The sequence below is a fragment of the Eriocheir sinensis genome, chromosome 42, assembly GCF_024679095.1.
Source record: "Eriocheir sinensis breed Jianghai 21 chromosome 42, ASM2467909v1, whole genome shotgun sequence".
Taxonomy (NCBI): Eukaryota; Metazoa; Arthropoda; class Malacostraca; order Decapoda; family Varunidae; genus Eriocheir; species Eriocheir sinensis.
In genome coordinates this window covers 4968894-4993289 of record NC_066550.1, presented here as the reverse complement: position 1 = coordinate 4993289, position 24396 = coordinate 4968894, and the positions used below count along the sequence as shown (strand labels likewise).

Genomic DNA, 24396 nt, shown 5'->3' with positions numbered 1-24396 from the left:
TGCTCGGGGGGTACTGTCGGGAGTATAGCCAGCGAGTGAGTGAACCCCAGGCGTATGCTCCTCATTAGTTAGTCAGTCTCTCCTTGGTGATGCTCTCTTTCTCCATCTCCCTCCTGCTCATCCCCTCAAGCACTGCACTGAGCCAGTCCCTTACATTATTACTCATTCTAGACCCCACATAATGTTTTTTTCATCTCTGATAAATTTATGCTTTCAAGGTTCTCTTCCAGGAAGTCAATTAGAAAATGGAGCAAAGGCATCTTTTGATTTATACTGATTTCCTGACCACTCATAAAAACACTCCCTTAACCCCTTTGCTTTGATTGGCATGGACTTTGCCTTCACTGATAGCCTTGCAACATATTTAATGCTGAGATTTTCTCTTTCTACTACACTCCCGGTCCCACACGATCTCTGCGTGTAACGAAACACGAGAGATCAGTCCAGACAAGGAAAGGTTTTGCCGTTGCTGGGGATCGAACCTGTGACCAGCGAGACGTGAGAGCCACTCCTTAACCAGTCGGCCAAAGAGGTACCCCACTCGCTGAGTGAGTTATGGGGGGCTCGCCCATCAGGCCTAGTCGCCGCACTACACATACAGTCCCAGATCTTTATCTGCCTCTGTGGTGGATAGTGGAGTGTTTCCCATGTGGCATTGGTAATGCTGGATATCCTCTCCCCAGGTGCATGACTACATTTTTCTTCATTGAATTGTAGGAGCCACCTGTTGCTCCACTTCTGTAGCTTGTTGATGTCTTCTTGTCGGAAGTCCGCAGTCAAGGCGTTGAGGAACATACACAAACTTTCACATTTTTTACTACCAAAAATAAATTATCAATTTTTATAGTTGGTAGGAAACAGTCATTACACTTCAAACTTCAAACCAGGCAAAGTATGTCTTTCTGCTCCAAGAGCCAGCTATTAACGAATTTTAGGCATTATTTTTAACGTGGTTGTGTTAAGTGTTATTTTTAATGTTTAAGGCACGAACTGCTATCTCACGTCAGGTCCGGTGTACCGTTGCCTGCTTTCACAAGTTCATTGTAGTAGGTGAGATAACACAATAGCCTTTTAGTTAAGTGATGTGTGGCCGAGCAGTAGCTGTTATAAATTCACTTTAGTTCACTTTAGTTCTCTCTCTCACATGGACAGTCAAAGATGTGAATAGTATTTTAACTATATTAACAGTATTACACAAAAGTTTATGTGAGCGAGTCGCTCAAAGATCAGAAAGCCACACCTCAGGGCGCGGGGCAGCGGAGTACCACTCGCCTGCCCGTCACCCGTCTTCTCCCAAATGTTTCAAGAAAAAGTGACCGAAACGCATCATAATCCTTCCGTCCTGTGAATGTGCTCCTGTTTATGAGGGCCGTCGTTCCCGTTCCCGGGATTGACCTTCGAGCAGCTGAGAGATATTTTATCTCCCGGATTTGACACAAATGAAATGTCCATGACAATCTCACTTTGAAACAAGAAGTCCCTGGCCGAATAATCTGCCTCCCTTGCTACCCTGCGAAAGGCCTAACCGCTGTTGCTGTTAGCGGGTGATTAGGGGCAGAAGCCATTGTGGGATTAGTAAGGTAAGTAAATACCTCTTGGTTGCTCATGCAGCATAGAAGAAGGAGGAGGCACCCTTTGAAGACTGCTACAACTCCTTACATGAGAACAGTTACCGTTATCCTTGACGGCACTGTCATTTCTCTCTACCCACCCCTCATAGTCCTCGATGAGAGCTTGTAACTGCGGGTCAGGTTTCTCTGCCATTAAAAGAGTTACTAGTAAAATGAGGAGTAAAATGGTAAAAGAAAAAAAATATCGCTGCAAAAATAATTAAAGCAATAATCATTCACTGCTAAGTATGTGCTCACTCCTCCCCGATGCTTTTAAAATGCATAATAAAAGAGGAAAAAGAATATTGAGTGAGGCTTAGCAAGACAAAACTTCTCCACTGTGCAATAAAACACACAAACGAAAGGAGAAAAGAAAATGAATGATTATACATAAAATGCGAAACAATGTTACCCAAGAAAAATATTAAACATCCACACGCCAGAAAAATCAACAGCTGATAAATCTAATAGATTAGATATGGCCCCACATGCCTAAACACGTGAACATAATAATAGTAATTCACCTGAAATCATGTTACAAGTGGTGTAATTACTGAATCCAATGTAGTGTCAGCTAAAATGTGTTAAAAACCTCGAAGACAGCAACTCAATACCCCACTACTCAGCACGCTTGCGTCCTTCGCCTCGCCGGTGACAAGGGCAGGGCTGCAGGGGTGGCAGGGTCTGCCATCCCCCATCTGGTAGCGGGGAGGGTTTGGCGGCGGGCAGTCTATATATGCCCACCAGTCACCCTCAAGGTCCGAGTTGCCTGGCGAGGATAAGTGCGCACCTACAACTAGTTGTGTCATAGGAAGAAACAAGTGCCGAGACACCTCCAAGGAAACTTGGCTGTGTGGAGGTGTGAGGCGGGGTGCGTGGGCTGTGTGGAGGTGCGGGGCGGGGCGGGGTGTGCTCTCGGGTGCGGCTGTGTGCTGACTCGACTCACCGGGGCAGGAAAAGCCACGTGCTGAGGTCAGCATTTGCTTGCTGTGTCCGATACCGTTCACTACCCCCACACACTGTCACTGAAGTTACGATTGAGAAAGAGATATATAACAATTCGGAGTAGTTCGTAACCACGCTATCCACCATTTATGTTAATGCCTTTTAAGCATTACTTTTAATGTGGTTTGTGGTTTGTGTAATACTGTTAATATAGTTAAAATACTATTCACACAGCCAGCACAACGATGTCTCTCCTGTTGGTAGCTGGACATCATTTCCATCCTCCTCCTTATCCTATGCACCATCAGTATCATCTTTAAAGGTCCATCATGAAATTCCTGATATTCTACCTTCATCTTCATTTACTTGCAGAATGGATGACACAAGGAAGATGTATGATTTTTGGTTATATTTTATTTCAGAAACCTGATGAAAGCATCACTGAGGCACCAGTTGACACAGGTAAGTTTGCAACAATTTTTCTAACTTAAGGCTCAAGTTTTTGTTATATGTTAGCTCAGCACTTCCCAAACTATTTTTCTTGCAACTTAACCCCCAGGCCATGAGTATTTTCTTGCACGCCTCCCACACCATGCAGGCTATTTTAGTAGGTTTTGAGTACTAATGTTGTTTAATTCTGAGGTCAGTTAGTACTCCAGTAATATCACACCGATCGGGTTCATATTAGATTCATTAGATTTTGCTTACTTAGAACTTGATTATGATTTATGTTAAAAATCATATTCAAACTTTGGTGAGAGCATGAGAGGTGGGAATGTGGGTGCAGGGGCATCAGCTCTGTGTTTCAGGATGTTTCCAGTTTCCCAGATATTTCCAAACTCCAAGAAAATACAATGATGATCAACAAAAGAGTTAGATTTCAGAGCATAGTTTGTTCAGTCGCATTCAGTAGTTTACGAGACAAAAATGTTATAATTTGATGTGATGTATTTTTTCTCCTTTGACTTTCATATTTTCATAGCACTCTTATATCTCAACAGCTGGTATAGGACTGACTTGTTTGGAAATTTACCCTAAGAATAGAAAAGGCACATGTGACCCATTTTTGCTACATTCACTGAAATATTGCTGTGGGAAATGGTTTGTGGTATACAACTACAACTGTCGCCATGGCAAAGGCTGCTGATGTGTTATAATAACTACACCCATAGTCTAAGGGTTAACCCCGAAGCTGCAGGGGTTTAGGCACATATCTGCATGCTGGAGAGTTTCATCATGTCGCTGAAAATAGCTTGTTTTCAGCCATCGGTTGTGCAACTCTCCATGCTTCTACCCTGTTAAACTAAATGTCAGTAGACTCATACATACTTCGTCTTCAAAATGCAAGAAACACAAACTCTCTAGGCTGAGAGATGTATCTGTGGCAATGTGAGGAAGAGGTGTAACTTTCACGGTGAGAGTGCGCTGTGTTCCGATGGCTGCCTCAGTGTTCAGGGCTGGGATTAGCTTCCCTGCCCCTCTATCTATCTGCACTTGTTTCTCTACCTCAAGTCTCTTGTCTACCTTCCATTCTTCTCCTCCTCTGCCCCTTCTTCCCTCCTTTCCCTCCCTCCATTCCTTCTCTCTCCTCCATCCCTCGCTCGTGTCCCTCTGTCTCTTCCCTCCCTTCCTTCATCCACTCTTCTCTCCCTCTGGGTACTTATAATTACTCTTATATACCATGTTTGTTTCAAAGCACTGCTGATATATGACTAACATGAGTGCCTTAAGTCTATTTCTTCTTGTATGCACCGGAGGAAGTTTGCACTACATCGGGGTCAATATGGCCCGTTGTATCGTGAGGCACCAGCTCAAAACAGCTGCCATCACTGTCTTCTCCAGTGGCATCACTACCAGGGCCAGATACAGACAAGTCTAGCTCTCACTCGGTAGCACTTTTATTAAGTGGTCTCTTATAAGGGGACAAAGTCAAAGGCCGCCACTCCTCGGCTAATGAATCATACGCAAGAGAATCCAAAACTGCATGTGTAGCCACCACTATGGGGGCCAAGACACAGAGACTGGTAGTATTTCGTGTGTGACTCAGGGTCATGTCCCAGAATTCTGTGCGGCTAATTCAAACTACGCCCACGATGGGCAGAACATCTATATGTGACACCTGCAGCCTACATAGCATTGGGTTGATGTCATGTATATGTGACACCTGCAGTGCAGGGGTTAAGGGGGTCTTTTGGGAATAAATGAAAAAAATCATCATAAAGCAAATCTTATAATTTTGTTCATTGTATGCCGACACTTTCCTAGATTTCTAGCACAATAATTAAAAAATTGCCGTTGTTCAGCCCTTTATTGTTCTGGCATTTGTTAAGCCCTTACAGGATGGGTGCATGCTGGCAGCCATTTTTACTCAAACTGAGGTGTCTTCCACTTGAAATTAAATGCAACCCACTGAAGCAGTACAAATATGAAATGTGTCATTTACTTGAATTCCAATTTTGTATGATGTAGAAACAGCTAGGTTCCTAAGTGCATTTGTTTCATCACAATGAGGTGATGAAATAAAGTATTCCTCACCCTGCCGCTGCCATAACTGATCAATATGTGTTTAAGTGTGTGTGTCCAGCCGAGACTTTGGCTCCACATGTTAGTCATAATACACTACACCATAGTGACACTTTAGTCTATTGCAATTTTGTTATTATACTTACTATTTTACAATAGCAGTAACACCCAAAAAGATCTGATGGCAGATTAATACAAATATTTGGAAAATTCACTTGTTGCCGCTGCTCCCGCTGCCCACTGGTTGGTTGCTGCGTCATGATGTCATGCCCGGGGGCAGGGTCAAGGCTGCACCACTCATTCGTATTTACCATTATTTTTTCGCCTTCCTCAAGAATATATTTTCATATAGCATAAAACTAACTCAGTATTTTTATAAAAATATGTATTATATTTTTTGTTATTTCCTTATGCTTAACTATGTCAATTCTGATTGAATATTGTTAAGTAAACATCACAGTGTAGGCATACTTGCACTATAATACTCATAATAAATTTAAGTTCTTCACTCCAAACTCAACGTTGCCAGGAGATAACACTGATCGTCTGCAGTTTGATTCACGTCGCCCAGTATTGGTAAGTACTAATTAGCTTAAGAAGTCTGAGTGCATTGGTCCATTAACTTTATCAGCTTGTATAATAGGCTGTGTCCTGGCTTTATTGATGACACTGCAGTGTAGCATAATTGTTTGGTGGGAAACAACAGAGCAGTAGTTTATAAATATAGATATGTATTGTCTATTCATGAAATAATAATTCCATTATTTACCATACAGTGCAATAATATTGCTGATGGTATAACTGTGTATACAACCATTATTGTATTCACTCAATAATTTTTAAAATTGAATCATGGTACCCACACTATTAATATACAGTATAGAAAGGCATATGAAACAATAAATCAGATGTATGCAACACCCAATATATATTCTTGAGGAAGGTGGAAAAATAATGGTAAGTACAAATGCGAGTGGGGTAGCCTTGACCCTGCCCCCCGGCGTGACGTCATAACGCAGCAACCAACCAGCGGGTAGCGGGAGCAGTGGCAACAAGTGAATTCTCCAAATTTTTGTATTAAGCCGTTTGTGGTCAACCACGTCAGCTTACGTGTTAATGTTGTTACTCCCTCTGGTCAACCACGTCATATGACGTTTTATTATTATTTTTTTCCTCATGAATGAAATGCCTCTAGCGGTTTATAATTACGTTTATTAAAGTGTCAGGCATCTTTTCTCAAGTGATGACTTCATGCGCAGCAGTTTTATTGGTTCAGAGCATGTTTATACAGTATGGCATGTACATGTCTCCTCGGCGCTATCACTGATGAGGAAATTCAGCTTCATTTCAATGAAGAGGAGGGTGATACTGACAGTGAATCTACAATAGATGATAGTGATAAAGATGAAGATTATGTTTTTCAAGAAAGTGAAGAAAGCCAATCAGCAAGTGGATCTGAATATTATCCAGAAGACACAGCAGCAGCTGACTACTCCTCAAACATATGCTCTGGACCATCACCTACTCAACTATCTTCTCCACCTCCTTCCACCTCTAGTTGTTTATATCCACCACGTGGTGGCAGAACGAAGATGGCAAGACGTCGGAGTTCATCAAGCGAAGATGAAAGCAATGCGTCTCGCCCAAGAGTGACTCCCCCCACCCGCCCGTGGTCTCACTCCAGCCAGACAGACGCCTTCCCGCCGATCCTGTAGGTCACGTGTTATGCCACATTTCCTTTTTGTTTCCTGTTCGGAATTACTATTTTGAGACTAGTTATGTTCTCATAGTGATACAATATCATAAGAATGTAGTGTTGTACAAAAGGAAACAATTGTTATGCCACATTTCCTTTTTATGTTTCCCGTTCATAATTACTATTTTGAGACCAGTTGTGTTCTTATAGTGATACAATATCATAAGAATGTAGTGTTGTGCAAAAGAAAACAATTCTTAGAGGAAGAGTTGAAAATGATATCTCAGTGGTGAGATTACGTCTGGCAGAGCTGCGCCACAGGTGCCAGTTAAATGCCGGCGGGGCATTTAAAAAAAGGTAAGGAGGAAATGTCCATGTTATTTTCTTTATGTGGAGATATTTCAGGGTTCATTAGGCCAAAAATTTTGTTTTCCATTTTTCGTGACCAGGGGGAGTACACACATTGTAACATAGGTAACCACGAATGGGTTAAAACAGGTCGTTATCCACCATCAGATCTTTTTGTTTGTTTGCTGCTACTGTATATTTCCTTCACTCAAATGTAGATTTACACATGCCTTGTGATATTTTTGTTTATTAAACGGGAAAGAAGAAACTGAGGGAGAACAGAACTTTCTTCCAGGGAAAGAGCATTCACATACATTTTGCGGACGGACTGTAGTAGCCAGTTGGCGTAAAAGTCACAAGACAAAGAGTAAGATTGAAAACTGCTATGGCAAAGCAAGCAAGATATTTATCAATAAGAATTAAATATATACCTAACCAATCCCTACGTAACCTCTTAATGGTGGAGCTTGGCTCCCCTTAAGCCCCATGATATTAACCCCTTAGGGACGCCCGTCCTGCCTGCTGACGGCCCATTTTCTTTAAATTTCCCTCGCTTTCTCAGTGTCCTTGACCGCTTCCCTACTCAGATAAACACTCTCTGGCAACCCCCACGCAGTAGACATACAAAAATACGCCTAGCCACAGTCACACACCTGTACCATGATGGAGGGTGGAAGCGAGACCCCACCCTCTCCCCAGCCATCCACTTCCACTGGCGCTCGTCCACGTCGTGTTGTTAGGAAGAGAGAGAAAAAAAAAACATTAAACACTAGTGGTGATGTTAGGCGAGCCCTTGAGTCACGTGGCCGGCTGGGAAACAAGGAGTGGCTGAGGGGCGGGCGGCCTGGAATTTTCCAGTGACCCTTCTCCCTGGTATGCCCCCCTCCCTTCTCCTCATTCCCACCAACACACCTGACATGACCTGTGTCTTCTGTAAACTTCCTCTCCTGTTGTCTGCCTTGTGACAAAGGAAGCCGAGCGCATGTACATGTGACCGCCAGAAATTCGCTCCAATCTCTGAGTTCTAGACCTCCTGAAGTTGCATTTTTTCTTCTTTTTTTTTCAAATTACTATACATTTCTGTGTTTGATTTGCTCATATCTACAACTTTTGTTCAGTTATTTTTTGCCAGACGAAAAAAAAAAGGTCATTTCTTTTTTGTTTTCCTTGATTTCTACGCGAAGTATGGAAGTAACTGAAATTCTGAATATACTCTCAGAAAGCACTTGAAAAACTCTAAAACTTTTGTTAAGTGAATTTTTTTTAAATACGCACATGAAAATCGGCTTTTTTTTTGCGTTCTGGCCATCACTGGCAATTATTTTTTGCGTCCCGAAGGGGTTAATCTAACTGATCTTAACAAAACTCATCAGATACACTTTGCTTCCCCTTGACTTCCTCATCATTTTATTAACCCTTACAGGGCAGGTTATTGCTTTAGTAGATTGTAGCTTGGTGGACTCAAAAGGTGAGTGTCCACCATGATGGTTTGGCGGCTCTGCTCCTTTACCTTAAATGCATGATGGTTCCTATCCTCGTATAGCTCCCCACAGTAAATGGAGATGGTATTGCGCACCGAGTGTGCCATTTAGATGCACTGGCCTCCTGGCCACCAGCTGAGGGGCGGGGAAAGGGACCAGAGTGGGGAATGGGAAGAGACGGGATGGAGTGATAGTGATATGGGTGGTCATGGAGGCCCACAAGGTGAGGAGTGTGGGGAAGGGGGAAGCACTCACCCAGATAAAGATGTGGGGGGGGCACTGACTGGCTATGGGGAGGGGGTGAGGATCGAATTGACAGCACTGGGGGACAGCACAAGTCATGAAACATGATACAAAAAAATATTTGCATTTTTTATTTATTTTTATTTAATTATTTTTTAAGGTGCTGCCTCTAGCACCAGTAGACTCTCTTGAGGGGCCTCTTGAATGGCCCCAGCCTATTTGTGGCACAGGCAATTTTATTTATAGTGGCTGCTGTGATATATGATTTGCTTGGCCCATGCTGCCCCCTGGTGCTCCTCTTGACCAAAGTTGCTGAAGTTAGGGTTGATTGAAGATCTGGGCAGCATGTGGGTAATCATCCGCCACTTGGCGATGGCTTGAAAAATCAGTGCATTTTGATGGGACTTGAACCTAGTTCCATGTGCTCACCACGCCCCCATGCTGACCACCCAGCCCCCGCCTCCCTGTACTTACATCCTCTGATTCCCAATGACACAAACTAAAACTAGCATTATTACACTGGGATAACAAATAGGTATGTTCTAATAGAAAATATTTGTAAACATTAGAAAAAAAATAAGCATTGTATTTGATGCACTGAGTGGAATAATCTCTTGAGCACTAAACGTGAAAAATGGAGAAAAACGCTGTTGAATTTGTTTACTCCTTACCCTGGTGGCATCATAAGTGTTGCCACATTAACCTTCTAAGTGTCTGGCTCCCTGACATGCTTACTGGTGTGCACAGGTGCAGGAAGGTCTGATCTGGGTCTGTATCAGAACTCATTGTTCAATAAATCACAATAAACTGCAAAACACACTGAAAATCCAGAGAAGTAGCAGATGCGTGGTCTCCACTATGAGGGCAAGCACAGGAACTCACACTCACTGGCTGAATTTCTGTCTCAAACACTCTCATTGGCTGCCAAGAGCTTGACGGTTTGCACTGAGCTGTGTAATTGGCCAGCAACTCAGCGCATGGTGGCCTGTGGTGCCTGAGGGGTTATTACTAGCATTCTGGGACTTCCCCCACATGGAGCTGACAATAGGTACATGTCTTAACATGAATGCAAAGAAAAATAAACATTAACACCAGTGAAGTAACTGAGCCTGATGGTTTCCAAGATTCAGGTCCTGGTGGAGGCAGTGCTAAGCCACAATGACTTTCTGGCTGGATTATTCAGGCAAGAATAAACATTATGTCCACCTGGCAAAGTGTAATCTGTATGGACCCGAAACTTCTGAAATTCAACTTGTAATACGGGCCAAGAAGTTGTTCCACTCACCGCCTCATGTGCTACGCTCATAATGAAGAGTTTTAATGTATTATTATGTATATATACCTGTTTCAGAGGAGAAAATAGGTTGTTCTAAAATTCATATAGATTGACATCCCATATATTTAGAGAGAGAGAGAGAGGGAGGGAGACTGACTGAGAGAAAATGAGACCGAAGGAGGCAAGGAGACTGACAGACAAACAAACAAAGACAGACAGACAGTGAAACAGAGAGAGAGATTTACATAGAAAATCAGACCACACAGACCCCATGGTTAGACTAAGTGGTCTGTCCTTAAACCTAAGTGAATCTACACTAATCAGATGGCTCCAAAACGTTGCTTTTCTACTATAGTTAATATTAAGTTCAAGGAAGTGATGGTCGAGCTTGTTTTTAAAGGAGTCAATCGTGTTACACTGGACCACTGACGGTGGGAGCTTATTCCATTCTCTTTTCTAACGTTGGTGAAGAAAAATTTGTGCAGTCTGAATTTACTTGTCTACATTTGAGTTTTATGCCATTATTCCTCGTTCACAAAGTGTCATCGATCATAAACAATTTTGTTCTGTCTACATTCGTGAAACCATTAAGTATTTTAAAACATTCGATTAGTTTTCCTCGGAGGTGACGTTTCTCAAGAGAGAACATGTAAAGAGTGGAAAGCCTTTCTTCGTAGGATTTGTTGCGCAAGGAAGGGATCATTGTTGTTGCCCGACGCTGAACACCTTCTAATTTAGCAATGTCCTTTGCATGGTAAGGAGACCAAAACTGTACCGCATATTCCAAGTAGGGTCTGACTAAACTATTGTAGAGCGGAAATATTACATCTTTATTCTTGAATAAATTTTTTTTTTTAATGAAGCCCAACATTCTGTTTGCTTTAATTGCTGCATCAATGCATTAATGTGAGAATTTGAGGTTAGACACGATTTTGACCCCCAGGTCCTTAACGCATTGAACGCTTATGAGTTTAATGCCGTGCATTTCGTAATTGAACTTCTTATTTCTTGTTCCAGCTTGAAGGACCTGGCACTTGTCTACATTAAAGGGCATCTCCCATCTATCCGACCAAGCTGAAATTTTGTGCAAATCCTCTTGGAGGCTTTGCCTGTCTTCGTCATTGAGAACCGAGTTACCAATCTTTGTGTCGTCTCCAAATTTACTAATGTGATTATTGAGTCCAACATCCACATCGTTGATGTAAATAATGAAGAGCGCTGGGCCAAGAACCAAGCCCTAAGGTATGCCACTAGTGACTGGCGCCCACTCTGAGTTAAATCCGTCAATCACCACTCTTTGTTGTCTGTTGCTCAACCAATTCGCGATCCATTGGTTTACTTGACCGTCAATACCTATTTGCTTTAATTTATAAAGTAATTTATGATGTGGGACTTTATCAAACGCTTTCTGGAAATCAAGATAGACTACGTCCAATGATTTGGTTACGTCATAAACTGAGAAGAGGTCGTTATAAAAGGTCAATAGATTTGATAGGCAGGATCTTTTGTTACGGAAGCCATGTTGTGAATCCCCAATTAATGAGTGGCTTTCGAGGTAACTCACAATTTTGTCTCTAATTATGCTCTCAAGTAGCTTACCTACAATTGAAATTAGACTAATGGGTCGGTAGTTACCTGGTATATTTTTGTCTCCTTTCTTAAAAATTGGTGTCACGTTAGCCTTTTTCCAATCCGAAGGGACGATGCCTTGTCGCAAGGACATATTGAATACGGTTGTGAGGGAGGAGAGTATTTCGCTCTGTTTCTTTAAGCAGTATAGGATATACTTTATCGGGTCCGGGACTTTTATTTGTTTTAAGTGAATGGAGAGCTTTAAGGACTTCATCGGTTGTTATTTCAAAATTAGGCAATGCATGCTCGAGATTTACATTAGTACTGGTGTTGTTGGTAGCGAAAGGAAGACTGTTAGTATTAAACATTGAGGGAAAGTAATTGTTTAAGAGGTTTACAATGTGTTGGCTGTCAGTCACTAATGCACTGTCACTGTTTGTTAAGGGTCCAGTTCCACTTCTGATCACCTTTCTGTTGTTTATGTAACTGAAGAAAGATTTCGGATTATTTTTACAGTTGGCTGCAATATTTTCTTCATATCTACGCTTTACCTGACAAACTAATCTTTTTACTCGTCGCCTGGCATCATTATGAAGTCTAATGTTTTCGGGCGTGCTTTGTTCTTTCTTTAACCTGTAAAACAATTTTCTCTCCTTGACTGAGTGTTTAATTTCGCTATTAAACCACGGTGGGCTTTTATTAGTGTTGATTCGCTTCTCGCACAAGGGGACAAATGTGTTCTGCTGAGTAAGTGATTTTTAAAGCTTAGCCAGGCTTCCTCTACATTGCTGTCATCTGATAGTTGTATTTCTGTTAGTTTTTGTCGGATTTCTATGAAGTTAGCTCTTTTGAAATTGGGCACCTTTACTTTATTTTCAGTCACTGATGTTTGAGCTCTAATGTTGACGCGCACTAATTTATAATCGCAAGAACCGAGGTGTTCTCCTTCTGTGACATTACTGACTAGGTTATCTTGGGTCGTTATAACAAGGTTGAGTATGTTATTTTGTCGAGTTGGTTCAGAAATCATTTGATAATTTTCTTCTAGAAATTCGATCATTCTATGTGACTTGCCTTCTGTACCTGACAGTGTCACCCATCGATATGGGGGAGGTTAAAGTCTCCTAATATCAGTGAGTTGATGTTATTAGTGACTGCCTTAAAACACTGTACATTTCAAGGTTGTCATCGAGTGATTGCCTGGGAGGCCTGTAGGTGACAGATATATTTAAATTGACTTTTGCAATGCTTACTCGCACGCACAAATGTTCAACTTTACTGTCTCTTGGTGTTTTGTCAGTGGGTTGCAAATAGCTTTTGACAAAAAGGGTGACGCTACCACCTCTACAGTTTACACGATCTTTGTTGAAGAGTCTGTAGCCATCTAGGTTGTATTCGTAACTTAAATCAATGTTTGTGGGGTCGATAAATGTTTTGGTTATAGCAGTTATGTCAAAATTTCCTGTTAGAGGAAGACATCTCAGTTCATCAAATTTGTTTCTTAGGCTACGCGCATTGAAACTAAAGATTTTTAAGTCATCTAGAGGCTTGGTAATAGAGGTGGAGGTACTTGCGGGATCATGGTTACGGGTTTGTCGCGATGCACGGCGTCTATTTACACGGGCGGGGTGGAGGGACGTGGCTGAGGGTTGTTTTTTTATTTGAGAGAGAGAGAGAGAGAGAGAGAGAGAGAGAGAGAGAGAGAGAGAGAGAGAGAGAGAGAGAGAGATTTACATATTTCTCGTCTTCAGGGCTCCCTCTCAATAATCTGAGTGATTCAATAATCCAAATGCCTTTCCGCTGCCTTGGATTCTTCTTTCTTCCCACTTAATTTTTGTTTTCCACTTTCTGTAAATTTGTTTACTTACCGGTAGTTTTGTTTCTTACCATTTTCTTTTGCACTTTGTCACAGCCAGTACATGTATAATTTCTTCCTTTTAGACTTTTTGGATATTTTAACTGAATGTTGATTTCCTCTTGGTAGAGTTTAACTGGTTTGATCAGTTTGTCTTTTTAATAAATAGTATTTCATGTGTTATTTCTTTTCTTTGGAATTCCCTTTTCTTTTAGTGTATCCCCTACATTGTTCTCTAAATTTATATTGAGGTTCAGAGTTTCTTAACTTGTCCGCTGCGATTGGCACGTATTTGGCTTTCACTGGTAGCCTGATAACATATAGTCCCATGTCTTTCTCTGCCTCTGTGATGGATAGTGGAGTGTTTCCTTTGTGGTATTGGTATCCTGGATATCCCCTCCCAAGGTGCAGGACTTTACATTTTTCTTCATTGAATTGTAGCAGCCACTTTTTGTTCCATTCCTGTAGCTTGGTGATGTCTTCTTGTAGGAAATCCGCAGTCAGCGTGTTAACTTTTGCTTTGGAAAATGGGTAACACTTAATGTTCAGTATCATTTTTCAAGTTGAAATAACATAACATGACATTTGTATCTTGGCAATGATTCAGAGATTATGAAAAATAGCAAATTAAACAGGTTTCCTATTTCATATATATTATGTAATTTTATTGGCTATTTTATATAATAGTGAAATAGTTCCAAATTATATGTTTTTCTCATTCTAGCAGTGGCACCAGTGGCATCAAAGGAACCAACTTTGGCAAAGTAAGTGCATAAAAACTTAGCATCTTTTGTTATTATTGCACTAGCTCTCTTGTATCTCAAACTTTGCAGTATTCAACAGTACTTTTGTTTGTATTGTTTATTTGCCAGTTCTTCAAGGGCACACTGCACTTTACAGTCAAACCTCAACATCCACAGCTTTAAATGTATGCCGGGTGGCCTGTGGATATTGTCAAGATAAAGATTATATGCACGGGTCCTCTTGAGCATGTGTATGACCAGCCAAAGTACTCCTCCTTTCATTCTGTAACCATGCTAGTAGCATAGCTGGGCGTTATCGCGATACTTTATCGCTGATAACAAAATTGGATTATCGACCATCCGCTACTTATTTAAATATATATCGGTATCTTCGTTACTTTTGTAACCAAACTAGTGATAATCGCTACTTTTTTTCCGCCTCTCAGAAAAAAAATGTTGTCTCCTTACTGCGCATGCATGGCCCGGTGTTGTATGAAAAAACTTCGGGGTATGAAATATCTTTGGTGATGAGATTTCATACTTAGATCATGAAAATTAAAACACCAGGTTATTTTTTTTATGCTACTCAAAAATCAATATATCATAGAGAAAAATCATTTAACTTTGCCCCAAAAATGATTATTCACTGCCTCAAATTTGATATTCCATATTCGTTTGTGACCATACCATGATACTGAAGGCACCCAGTGTTGTGTTATTTGGTGTCCCATCGTCAAAAGCTGGCGCTTTTGTTTACAAACACTGGTCTCTCGTGAACTGTGCATGCTCAGACCATTAAGTGTAGACCTGTACAGTCTCACAATCCTTTTTTAACACATTAAGAGTTGCTGGAAAACTGAATCAAACATACAGTACCACTATCCTCGCTGTTTCTAGAACGACGTACACTCTGTACATATAAATACAACTCGTACAGAGTGTCGTTCTAGAAACAGCGAGGATGGTGGTAGTGGTACTATATGTCTGATTCAGCCTTCTAGCAACTCTTAATTACGGTTTAAAAGCTTTGTGAGACTGTACAGGTCTACGCTTACTGGTCTGAGCATGCACCGTTCACGAGAGACCAGTGTTTGTAAACAACTTTTGACGGTGGGGACGCCAAATAACACAACACCGGTTCAGGCATTTCTAGTATTAACGTCCATATGTACGTGTCAACGTGTGGTTTTAAGGTTTTGTAAGTTTCCTAAAATACAGATGATTAAAATTTGAATTCATCAATGTTGTTCTATCTGAAATATCAATATAGTATAATTTTCCCCTATCGGACTTATTGCTAGCTAGTATCGGAATTGTGGATTTATATCGGGTATTGGTTATCGGTTATCGCCTATATTTGTGTCTCTAGTTAACGAATATCGTTTATTGCCGTTAAGGTTTTTCATTATCAGTTATCGGTTATCGGGAATAAGGTTTTCTGTTATCATGCCCAGCTATGGCTAGTAGTGGCTCTAAGTACCTCACACCAGACTACAGGTACTTCTCCATTTACCCGAGTATTGTGTTCCTGGTGTAATGTAAATTGTGTGTAATGTAAACATGGCTCTTGAGTCTTTCTTCATAAGTCCGATCTCTAAGTTCCGGCACCATCTTAGTTGCCACTCTCTGCACTCTTTCCAGCTTTCTTATGTTTTTCTTTTCGTGAGGAGACCAGACCACTGCTGCATACAAATACACAAATGCCATCCTTATGTTCCTCAGCAAATTCATAGTTTGTCACGTTATCCTGTTGATGTGTTTGTCCGGTGACATGTTCTCTGAGATTGTCACTCCCAAATCTTTTTCTTCCACTCCTCTGCATATTATCTCACTTCCCATCTTATAATCGTAGTCGCATCTTCTACCGCTCCTACCAAACTCTATTTTTTTTACATTTCCCAAGGTTGAACTCCATCTGCCATGTACCACTCCACTCCCATATTTTATCCAGGTCCCTCTGCAATGCCTCACAGTCCTTCACATCTTCACTCGTCTCAATAGCTTTGCATCATCTGGAAACAAACTCACATGACTGGTCACTCCGTCCACCATGTCATTTATATAAACAGCAAACATTATTGGCGCCAACACCGAACCTAGTTGTATTTACCTAGTTGTGAAATACAGGAAAAGAGCCGTACTAGGCTCGTGCTGTCCCGTCTCCATAACGCTTATTATCCAGTTTGGCTTTAAATTCATGAATCGTTTTTGCACACACAGTCTCCTCGTCAAGTCCATTCCATGTTGTTATGCTTCTGTATGGAAAACTGTACTTCTTGACGTCTCTCCTACAGTCGCTCTTCTTCAATTTCTTACTATTCCCTCTTGTCACATACCACTAAGTTTTCCCTGTCCAATTTCTCAAATCCCCCTTGTATCCTGTATAATGCTTTTAGGTCCCCTCTCTCTCTTCTTCTTTCCAGTGTTATTAGTCCCAATTTCTCCAGTCTTTCTTCATAATATATGTTCTCTCAGAGTTTCCGGTAGTTTAGTCGCTGCTCTTTGTATTCTTTCCAACTTTCTAATTTCTTTCTTCAATCTAGGTGACCACACTAATGCTGCATATTCTAGTCTTGGACGTATCATCGATGTTATTAGTTTCTTCACCATTTCTTCATCTCGATATGTAAATGCTGCTTTTATGTTTCTAAGAAGATTGTATTTTTCCCCAGTTATCCAGTTTATATACTTTCCAAAGGATAACTTGTCTTATGATCACTCCCAGATCTTTTTCCTGTTTTTTTTCATGATTCTTTCATTACTCAGAGAGTAGTTCCCCGATATTCATCTACTGCTCTTACCAAACTCCATCACAGTATACACTTCTTTGTATTGAATGTCATTTCCCATTTGCGTGACCATTCGCTTATGTGTGTGTGTGTGTGTGTGTGTGTGTGTGTGTGTGTGTGTGTATTTACCCGTTTGAATTTACCTATTTGTAGTACAGTAGTCCCTTGCCATATCGCAGTTCACTTTTCGTGGTCTCACTGTATGGTGGATTTTTAAATTGTAGATGTAAGGATGAACCAGAATTGTTCTATAAATACTTTGAGAGTTAACTAAAAAAGAATGAGAGTGTAATAAGGATAAGGGAAGTGTTAAAAAAAAGCCTTCAATAGGTATTCAAAACAAACGAAGAACCAAAACAAAAGGAAACAAAAAACAAAACAAAAAAAAAAAAAAACTCCCTGCAAAAAGGGTACTAAGGGGCGTAGAAGCCCACCCAATACTCAAACGAGTGATTGGGTGATAAGGGCAGCACAAGGGCTGAAAAAGTGCCTTGGCAGCACCAACAAATCCCACCGTGGGCATACAACAGCCCAACAGAATGGTGAAGGCATAGACTTCACAATCTCTTGACGGGAAACGGGGCGCGGGGCCGATTCGCAGGGGGCCGATTTTCAAAAACTTAAAATTTAAATATTTTCAAAACCAAAGCAGCTAGCGACCTGAAACTAAAACAGGCACCTCCCTTAGGCATATATTAGTCTCCATGAGCAGCGGTATCAAAAAATTCAAAGTCGTTCCCTAATAAAATCCCGATTAATTGTTTTTTATATAAGTATAACAAAATTTAAAAAGGCTATAAAATCCTCAGATTTTACGCTAGATGCACAAACATCACCAAATGCAGAGATAATCACTTATATTTTCAGAACCAATAGCAATATTTAGCATATCTTATAAGTTTTTGCCCGAAATAGCTACTTATTTTTTTTTTTATTTAGTGCAATTTTTACGTAAGTTTTAACATCTAATAAATCACTTAATTTTCACATTAGAAACTTAATACTTGAGGAAAGCATGCAGAAACATCTTAATTTTACTCAACAAAAGCAAAATATTCATTTTCTATATACAATCACAACTTATTTTGGTTGAATTCGATGTCACTATTGCCGCAGCACGCCTTGCCGGCTATCTGGCCCTCGTCCCTGAACAATCACTTTAGCCTTTTGGCCTATGACTTGTGGGCCCCGGTCAGTTTCCTGGACTTGTACACGTCCCTGTTCCTCGCCGTCTCTTCCTGCCCTCCTCGATACTGCTCCTCTTCCTGCCGGTCGGCTGCTTCAAGGCCTGGTTCTTCCTCGCTTCTGAGGTCACGTCCTTGGAGAAATTAGCACCGAAACAGTTGAAGAGGGACCTGCTGATGTGCGGCAGGATGGTGTTGGCCAGGTTGTGCCCTCCTGGCACCTGTACCCATGCAAGGTCGGGTCTGAGGCCGCCAGGAACTCCAGGAGGTGCCTGAACCCGTCCATGTGGCGCATGGCAAGGTAGAGGAACCTCAACCTGCGCTCCTTCTTGTCCTCCCAGCACATCAGGGAGTCCCACAGCGACATCCCGAAGGACGCCAGCTGGGCCATTGGGAGAGATGGCCGCCCAGGACCGCCTGCCCGTCTCCAGCTCTCCCTGTCGACCAGCTCGACCAGGGCGTCGAACATCACAGAGGGCGGGTCGCCTCTCGAGCTCCACGGTAATCTTCATCTCCTCCTGCTGGGCAAGCTCCTGCTTGCAGCACTCGGCCACAGAGGAGTTGGCCTGACCTTCCTGGCCAGGTAGCCGGCGAGTTGCCGACCGCGGCGAGGAGCAACTCGTCCGTCGGCGGGTCCGGCTGGTCGTCGGCCAGCTCCCTGGCAAGCTGGGCCAAGATCACCTCGTCGTCCTCCTTCTCCTCTGCCTTGGCCCGGTCCAGGTCGGCCTGCACGTCCCCGGGGAAGAACCCGACGAGCTTCAGAAAATGCAGGCGCTGGGCCAACCTGTTGCTCACCATGAAGTTCTGCACGCCGTCAGTAGTTGGCGCTACACATGGTGCGGCGCTTGCCGAAAGAGTGCTCAGTCGGGTCAGAGTTGGCCTTCCCCATGCACACATACTCGACCCCGTAGGACGTAGTGAACAGCCCCCTCACTACCACACTGCACTGAACACACCACTGCACTGCACACAACACTGAGTCACTGCACTGATGGCGTAGTACGGCTCCTCCACAGTTTACTCCACGGGTCGCGGCGTCCTCATATCTTGTGTCTCCTCCGTCACTTCCACTCGATCCACTGCCTTCTGTGTCTTCTTGTATCGTCCTCTGGATCCTTGCAGTTGTGGGGAAGGGTACAGAGACGATGAATAACTGTAGGTCCTTTACTTGGAGAGTAAACAGAGGCAGGACAGCGATAATCCTTTACAGAGGGGAAGTGCCCAGCTGACTGCGTGCCTAAGGCGAGTTAGGCGACGCGGGAACTGAGCTGAGTTGCCATGTAGGCACTAACTAAACGTACATTTCTTGTTTCCTAATACGTAAAACTGTGGACTTCACTATCCTACAGTTATCATTCATTTTACGTAAAGATTTCAACCTAAAGTTACGCAAATTTGCCATTTTTTACACAACGTTTTCAAAGTGCACGCATGGTGCTATTTTATATAAGTTACCTTGAATCCTCGACCAAATCACTCTAGAGACACTCCTGCCTGCTTGTATGCACTAAAACTTGAAGATTTCGTCCTGTTTCCACTTAAATTCGGAGTAAGAACGCAGAGTGTGTTTGAGTTGTCGCAGTGAAAGTCGCCATAACAATCGGCCCCTTACGCGAAGCCAGCGCGCCAAGACTGAAGAGATTTCCCGTCAACTAGTTGTGAAGTCTATGGTGAAGGATTAAACACTCACTTCCGGGCTGCAGACAGCAAGTGGCGCGCAAAGGCGACTTAACAAGCCAACCCTTCCGATTAGCAGTTGACCCAATCCTGGCGAAGTCGCCACATGTCAAGGCTCCAGTGTTGGGTGCTGCAATCGGAAGGGATAACAAACAAGATAAATGGTTAGACACCAGTTTACTTTAAATAAAGTAGAAACCCCAAAACAGCCTCACAATCTGAAGTCTCCAACACGAAGGCTTCAGCACACCGGACTCAGCAATGACCCGTTGCACAGCTCCTTCCTCTTCTTGGCGTCTCGTCTAGAGTGGCAATGACGAGGCAGCACAGCTTCGTCCTTGAAGTGGTGTAGACGTGGTGGACGAGGGAGGCACAGGAGGATAAAGGGCGTCAGGTTCACAGCAGTAACGGGAATCCAGGGCGTGGAGAGGAGAGAGTTAGGGCATCCAGAACAAGCCCACGGTTCTGAGTAAACCCGAATGAGAGCAGAGCTGGCTGGAGCCGAATCAAGTGTTCAGAGCGGGGCTCAGCTGCTGTCTGACGAGGAAGGCGCTGGCGGTCACCAAATCGCCTCCCATAGCAGGTTGAGAAGCCTCGGTGGTTCAGTCGACAGAGGTGTCGAACGGTGTTAGGTGAATGAGCAGCGGGAGTGAAGCAGGTGGTTTGCTGCGCCTCGGTAGTTGAACGGCTTCAAACGGCAAGATGCGGGCGGGCAGCAGGAGTGCTCCGGTCGTTCGCCTGCTAAGTTGGTAGTTGCCCTCACAATGAGTGACAGCCAATTTGGTTTTCGACAAGGAAGATCATGTGTTACAAACTTGGTCTGTTTTTACTTGAGAATAATTGACACAGTACAGGAGAGAGATGGATGGGCCAATTGCGTACATCTGGATTTAAAAAAAAGTTATTTGACTGAATACCACATAATAGATTACTATGGAAACTGGAACATAGAGCAGGAGTGGGGGAAGTATAAGGAACTGGATGAGGGATTGCTTGATGAACAGAGAAAATAATAAGAGCAGTAGGGAGGGACGAAAAGTCAGAGTGGAGAACAGCGACGAGTGGAGTGCCACAGGGCTCGGTGCTGGCTCCAATAATGTTTTTAATATACAGTAATGATATGCCAGAGCAAGTGTCAAGGTCTGTGAGCATGTTTGCAGATGATACCAAACCCCTGAGAAGGATAAAGGAAAAAGAAGATTGTGAGAGGCTACAAAATGACTTAAATGAGATACATGGATGGAGTAAGCGATGGGAAATGGAATTCAACACAAAAAAATGACATATAATGAGAATGGGAAAGGGTAAGAACAGACCCATGGCAACATATAAAATGGGTGAGATGGTAATAGATGCAGTAAACAATGAAAGGGTCCTTGGAGTGATTGTTCAAGATACGCTGACCCCCGGTAAGAACAAATAGAATATTTGGAGACATATAATTTGTTGCAAAACATTAGAATGGCATTTCATTATATGGAAAAGGACATGATGATAAAAATCATAATGGCAATGATAAGATCAAGACTGGAATATGCACCACTGGTTTGGTCCCCCACAGGAAAAGATATAAGGAAGCTAGAAAGGCTACCGAAGATAGCGACCAAACTGGTACTGAAGTTGTCATGTCTGCCATATGGCAACAAGTTGGAGGAAATGGAATTGACGACACTTGAGGAGAGGAGACAAAGTTGAGATTTAATAGCTTTATGTAAATTTACTAGTGGATTGGAGAATTTGGATAGAAGCAACCTGGTTGTGACAGAGGGGAGGAGGGGGCCTAGAGGGCACGGTAAGAAGCTGAAAAAGGGAACATGTCTGAAGGATAAAAGAAGTAGTTTCCCATACAGAAGTGTAGATGAGTGGAATGGTCTAAAGGAGGAGACTGTGGAGGCGGGGAGTGTCCAGCAAATTAAGGAGAACCTGTGCAAATATAGACAAGGAGACAGGACTATCCCAGCTTAGCTCAGGTCCTGTAAACCACAAATAGATAAATATAAATAGATAAACACACACACACACTTATTCGACAAAGTACCGCACAGAAGACTAATTTGGAATATTAAAAATAGGGGTGGAGTGGGTGATGGACTGATTAAATGGCTGGAGGACTTCCTAACTACCAGAGAAATGAGGACGATAATCAGGGACAAGGTTTCCAACTGGTGCCCTGTGATGAGTGGGGTCCCACAAGGTTCGGTGTTGGCGTCAGTAATGTTTGCTGTTTATATAAATGACATGGTGGACAGAGTGACCAGTCATGTGAGTTTGTTTGCAGATGATGCAAAGTTATTGAGACGAGTGAAGATGTGAAGGACTGTGAGGCATTGCAGAGGGACCTGGATAAAATATGGGAGTGGAGTGGTACATGGCAGATGGAGTTCAACCTTGGGAAATGTAAAAAAATAGAGTTTGGTAGGAGCAGTAGAATATGTGAATATGATTATAAGATGGGAAGTGAGATAATATGCAGAGGAATGGAAGAAAAAGATTTGGGAGTGACTATCTCAGAGAACATGTCACCGGACAAACACATCAATAGGATGATGGGACAAACTATGAATTTGCTGAGGAACATAAGGACGGCATTTCAACATGAAATACTTGCAGCCTATGTTGATCTCAAAAAGGCATTGGACTCAGTGCATCTCAAGGTACTCTGGGATCTTTTGTGTTTCTGAGGGATTCCTGCGAGTACTATTGTTTTGTATTTTGGTACTTAGAGTGCTGTGAATGGGGGGGGGGCATCGCTTTTCAACACTTGGATGTACTGGTACTATAGTCGGTTCACTGATCTGAAGTGAAGCATTATCACGCTGGCAACCTGCTGTCACACTGCGTGTCTGATTTTGTGGATATTGTATGCTAGCCTATCCAAAATAAACAGTTGTACTGTCAATAATATGCCAGCAGCATATCAGTACCATCAATTATAGTGGATTGTGAGTTAAAAAATATTAGTAATGTCGCAAACAGCTGATTTATTAATATAAAGCCTGCCAATTTTCTCAGTGGTGGACAGCTTCAAGGCTGGTTGATAATTATAATCAGCAATCTTGTAAATTAACAAAACAGCTTTTTGCAACATTGCTAACACTTTTTAACTCATAGTCGACTATAATTGATGGTATTTGTAATTGCTGCCAGCATATTATTGACACTGGCGACTGTTTACTGTGTGCAGGCTAGCATACAGTATCCATGAAATCGGACACATTGTGAGACAGCAGGTTGCCAGCGCACGATAATGCTCACTTCAGACTTGGGTGAACCGACTTTAGGCAAAGTTGTGGACCAGAGTCACTGTGGAGCATCCATTGGCAATACCAGGGTCACTGACCTTGTTTTTGCCGATGATTCAGTAATCCTGGCGTAGTCGCTGGAGGTTCTGGTGATGGCTCTTGAGGCACTGCACGAGATGTGTCATGCCCCGGGAGTTTATTTTCTCTTTTTTCTATTTTCCTTCACGTCATCTGCATGTATCGAAACACATGAAAAATTATTCAAGACAAGGTGAGGGTATTCGCCGGCTGCCTGGGATGAACCCGTGACCAACGTGACGGGAGAGCCACTCCTTACCGAGTCGGCCAAAAAGGTACCACACTGGCTAAGTGGGTTATGGGAGGCTCGTTCATCACAAGCGTGTTTTCAGAGCACAGCCAATCTTAAGGCTTCATCTGTGGCTTTAAAACGACCCGCTCTCTCTTCCTGTTTTCTTCCTTTTTCCAAGGTACATTTTTGAGATAACAAGGGAGTAAAGGAGGAAAAAAATTAACCCCTTGCATCCGATGACGCAGTATACGCGTCATTTCGTCTCTCGTAGCATATCCGAGTGACGCGTATACTGCGTCATGGTCATTTCAGCCAGTGTGTGTTTTATTTCTTCTCGGGTATAGTACTCGGATATGGGAAGGGCGCGCGATTTGACAGCTCGTAGTGAAGAGGTTAAGCTCCGGGGCAGGCAGCATGAGCCAATTAAAATGGCACCTCTATAAACAGTTGCCTGCGCCATGGCGGGCTCGAGGCCGACCATCAGGCCCAGATGGATAGTCTACTGGCACCATAGCCCACATATAAGGAAAAAAAAAAAATCCACGGGTCGGAACAGATAAGCGCTTTTTCAGTGTTTTCAATACCTCGAGTTTCACGATCCTCGAGTTTAGCGCTATACCTTCGAAACGAAGCGAGCGCGAAACTCGAGAGGGTACTGTACTCATAATCAAGGGATTGCTGTAATGACTTTTTGTCAAACTGGTGACTACTCTGTGAGACTGATTCGGCATATATTACCTGCATAGTCCGTCAACACCAACTCCGGCTATACAGGCACGTGGCACAGTTCCCAGAAGCTGATCCTGCTCATCAGGCTGTCTCTGTAAGAGACAATCCTGAGTGGAGGAGGCCAAGGGGACACCCACAGAGTTTGTGGCTTGAGCAAGTTGAATGGTCCTGCC

At 42.7% G+C, this 24396-nt stretch overlaps 1 protein-coding gene across 2 annotated transcripts in view; it reads left to right on the top strand.

The window, feature by feature from the left end:
- The window catches only part of LOC127009846 (uncharacterized), a 148249-nt gene that overhangs the window by 89424 nt on the left and 34429 nt on the right, over positions 1-24396 (top strand). For both annotated transcript variants that reach the window (XM_050883213.1, XM_050883214.1), the window contains 2 exons: positions 2978-3017; positions 14274-14313. In XM_050883213.1, the coding sequence (XP_050739170.1) occupies positions 2978-3017; positions 14274-14313 (80 nt within the window). The remainder of the gene's footprint in view (positions 1-2977; positions 3018-14273; positions 14314-24396) is intronic.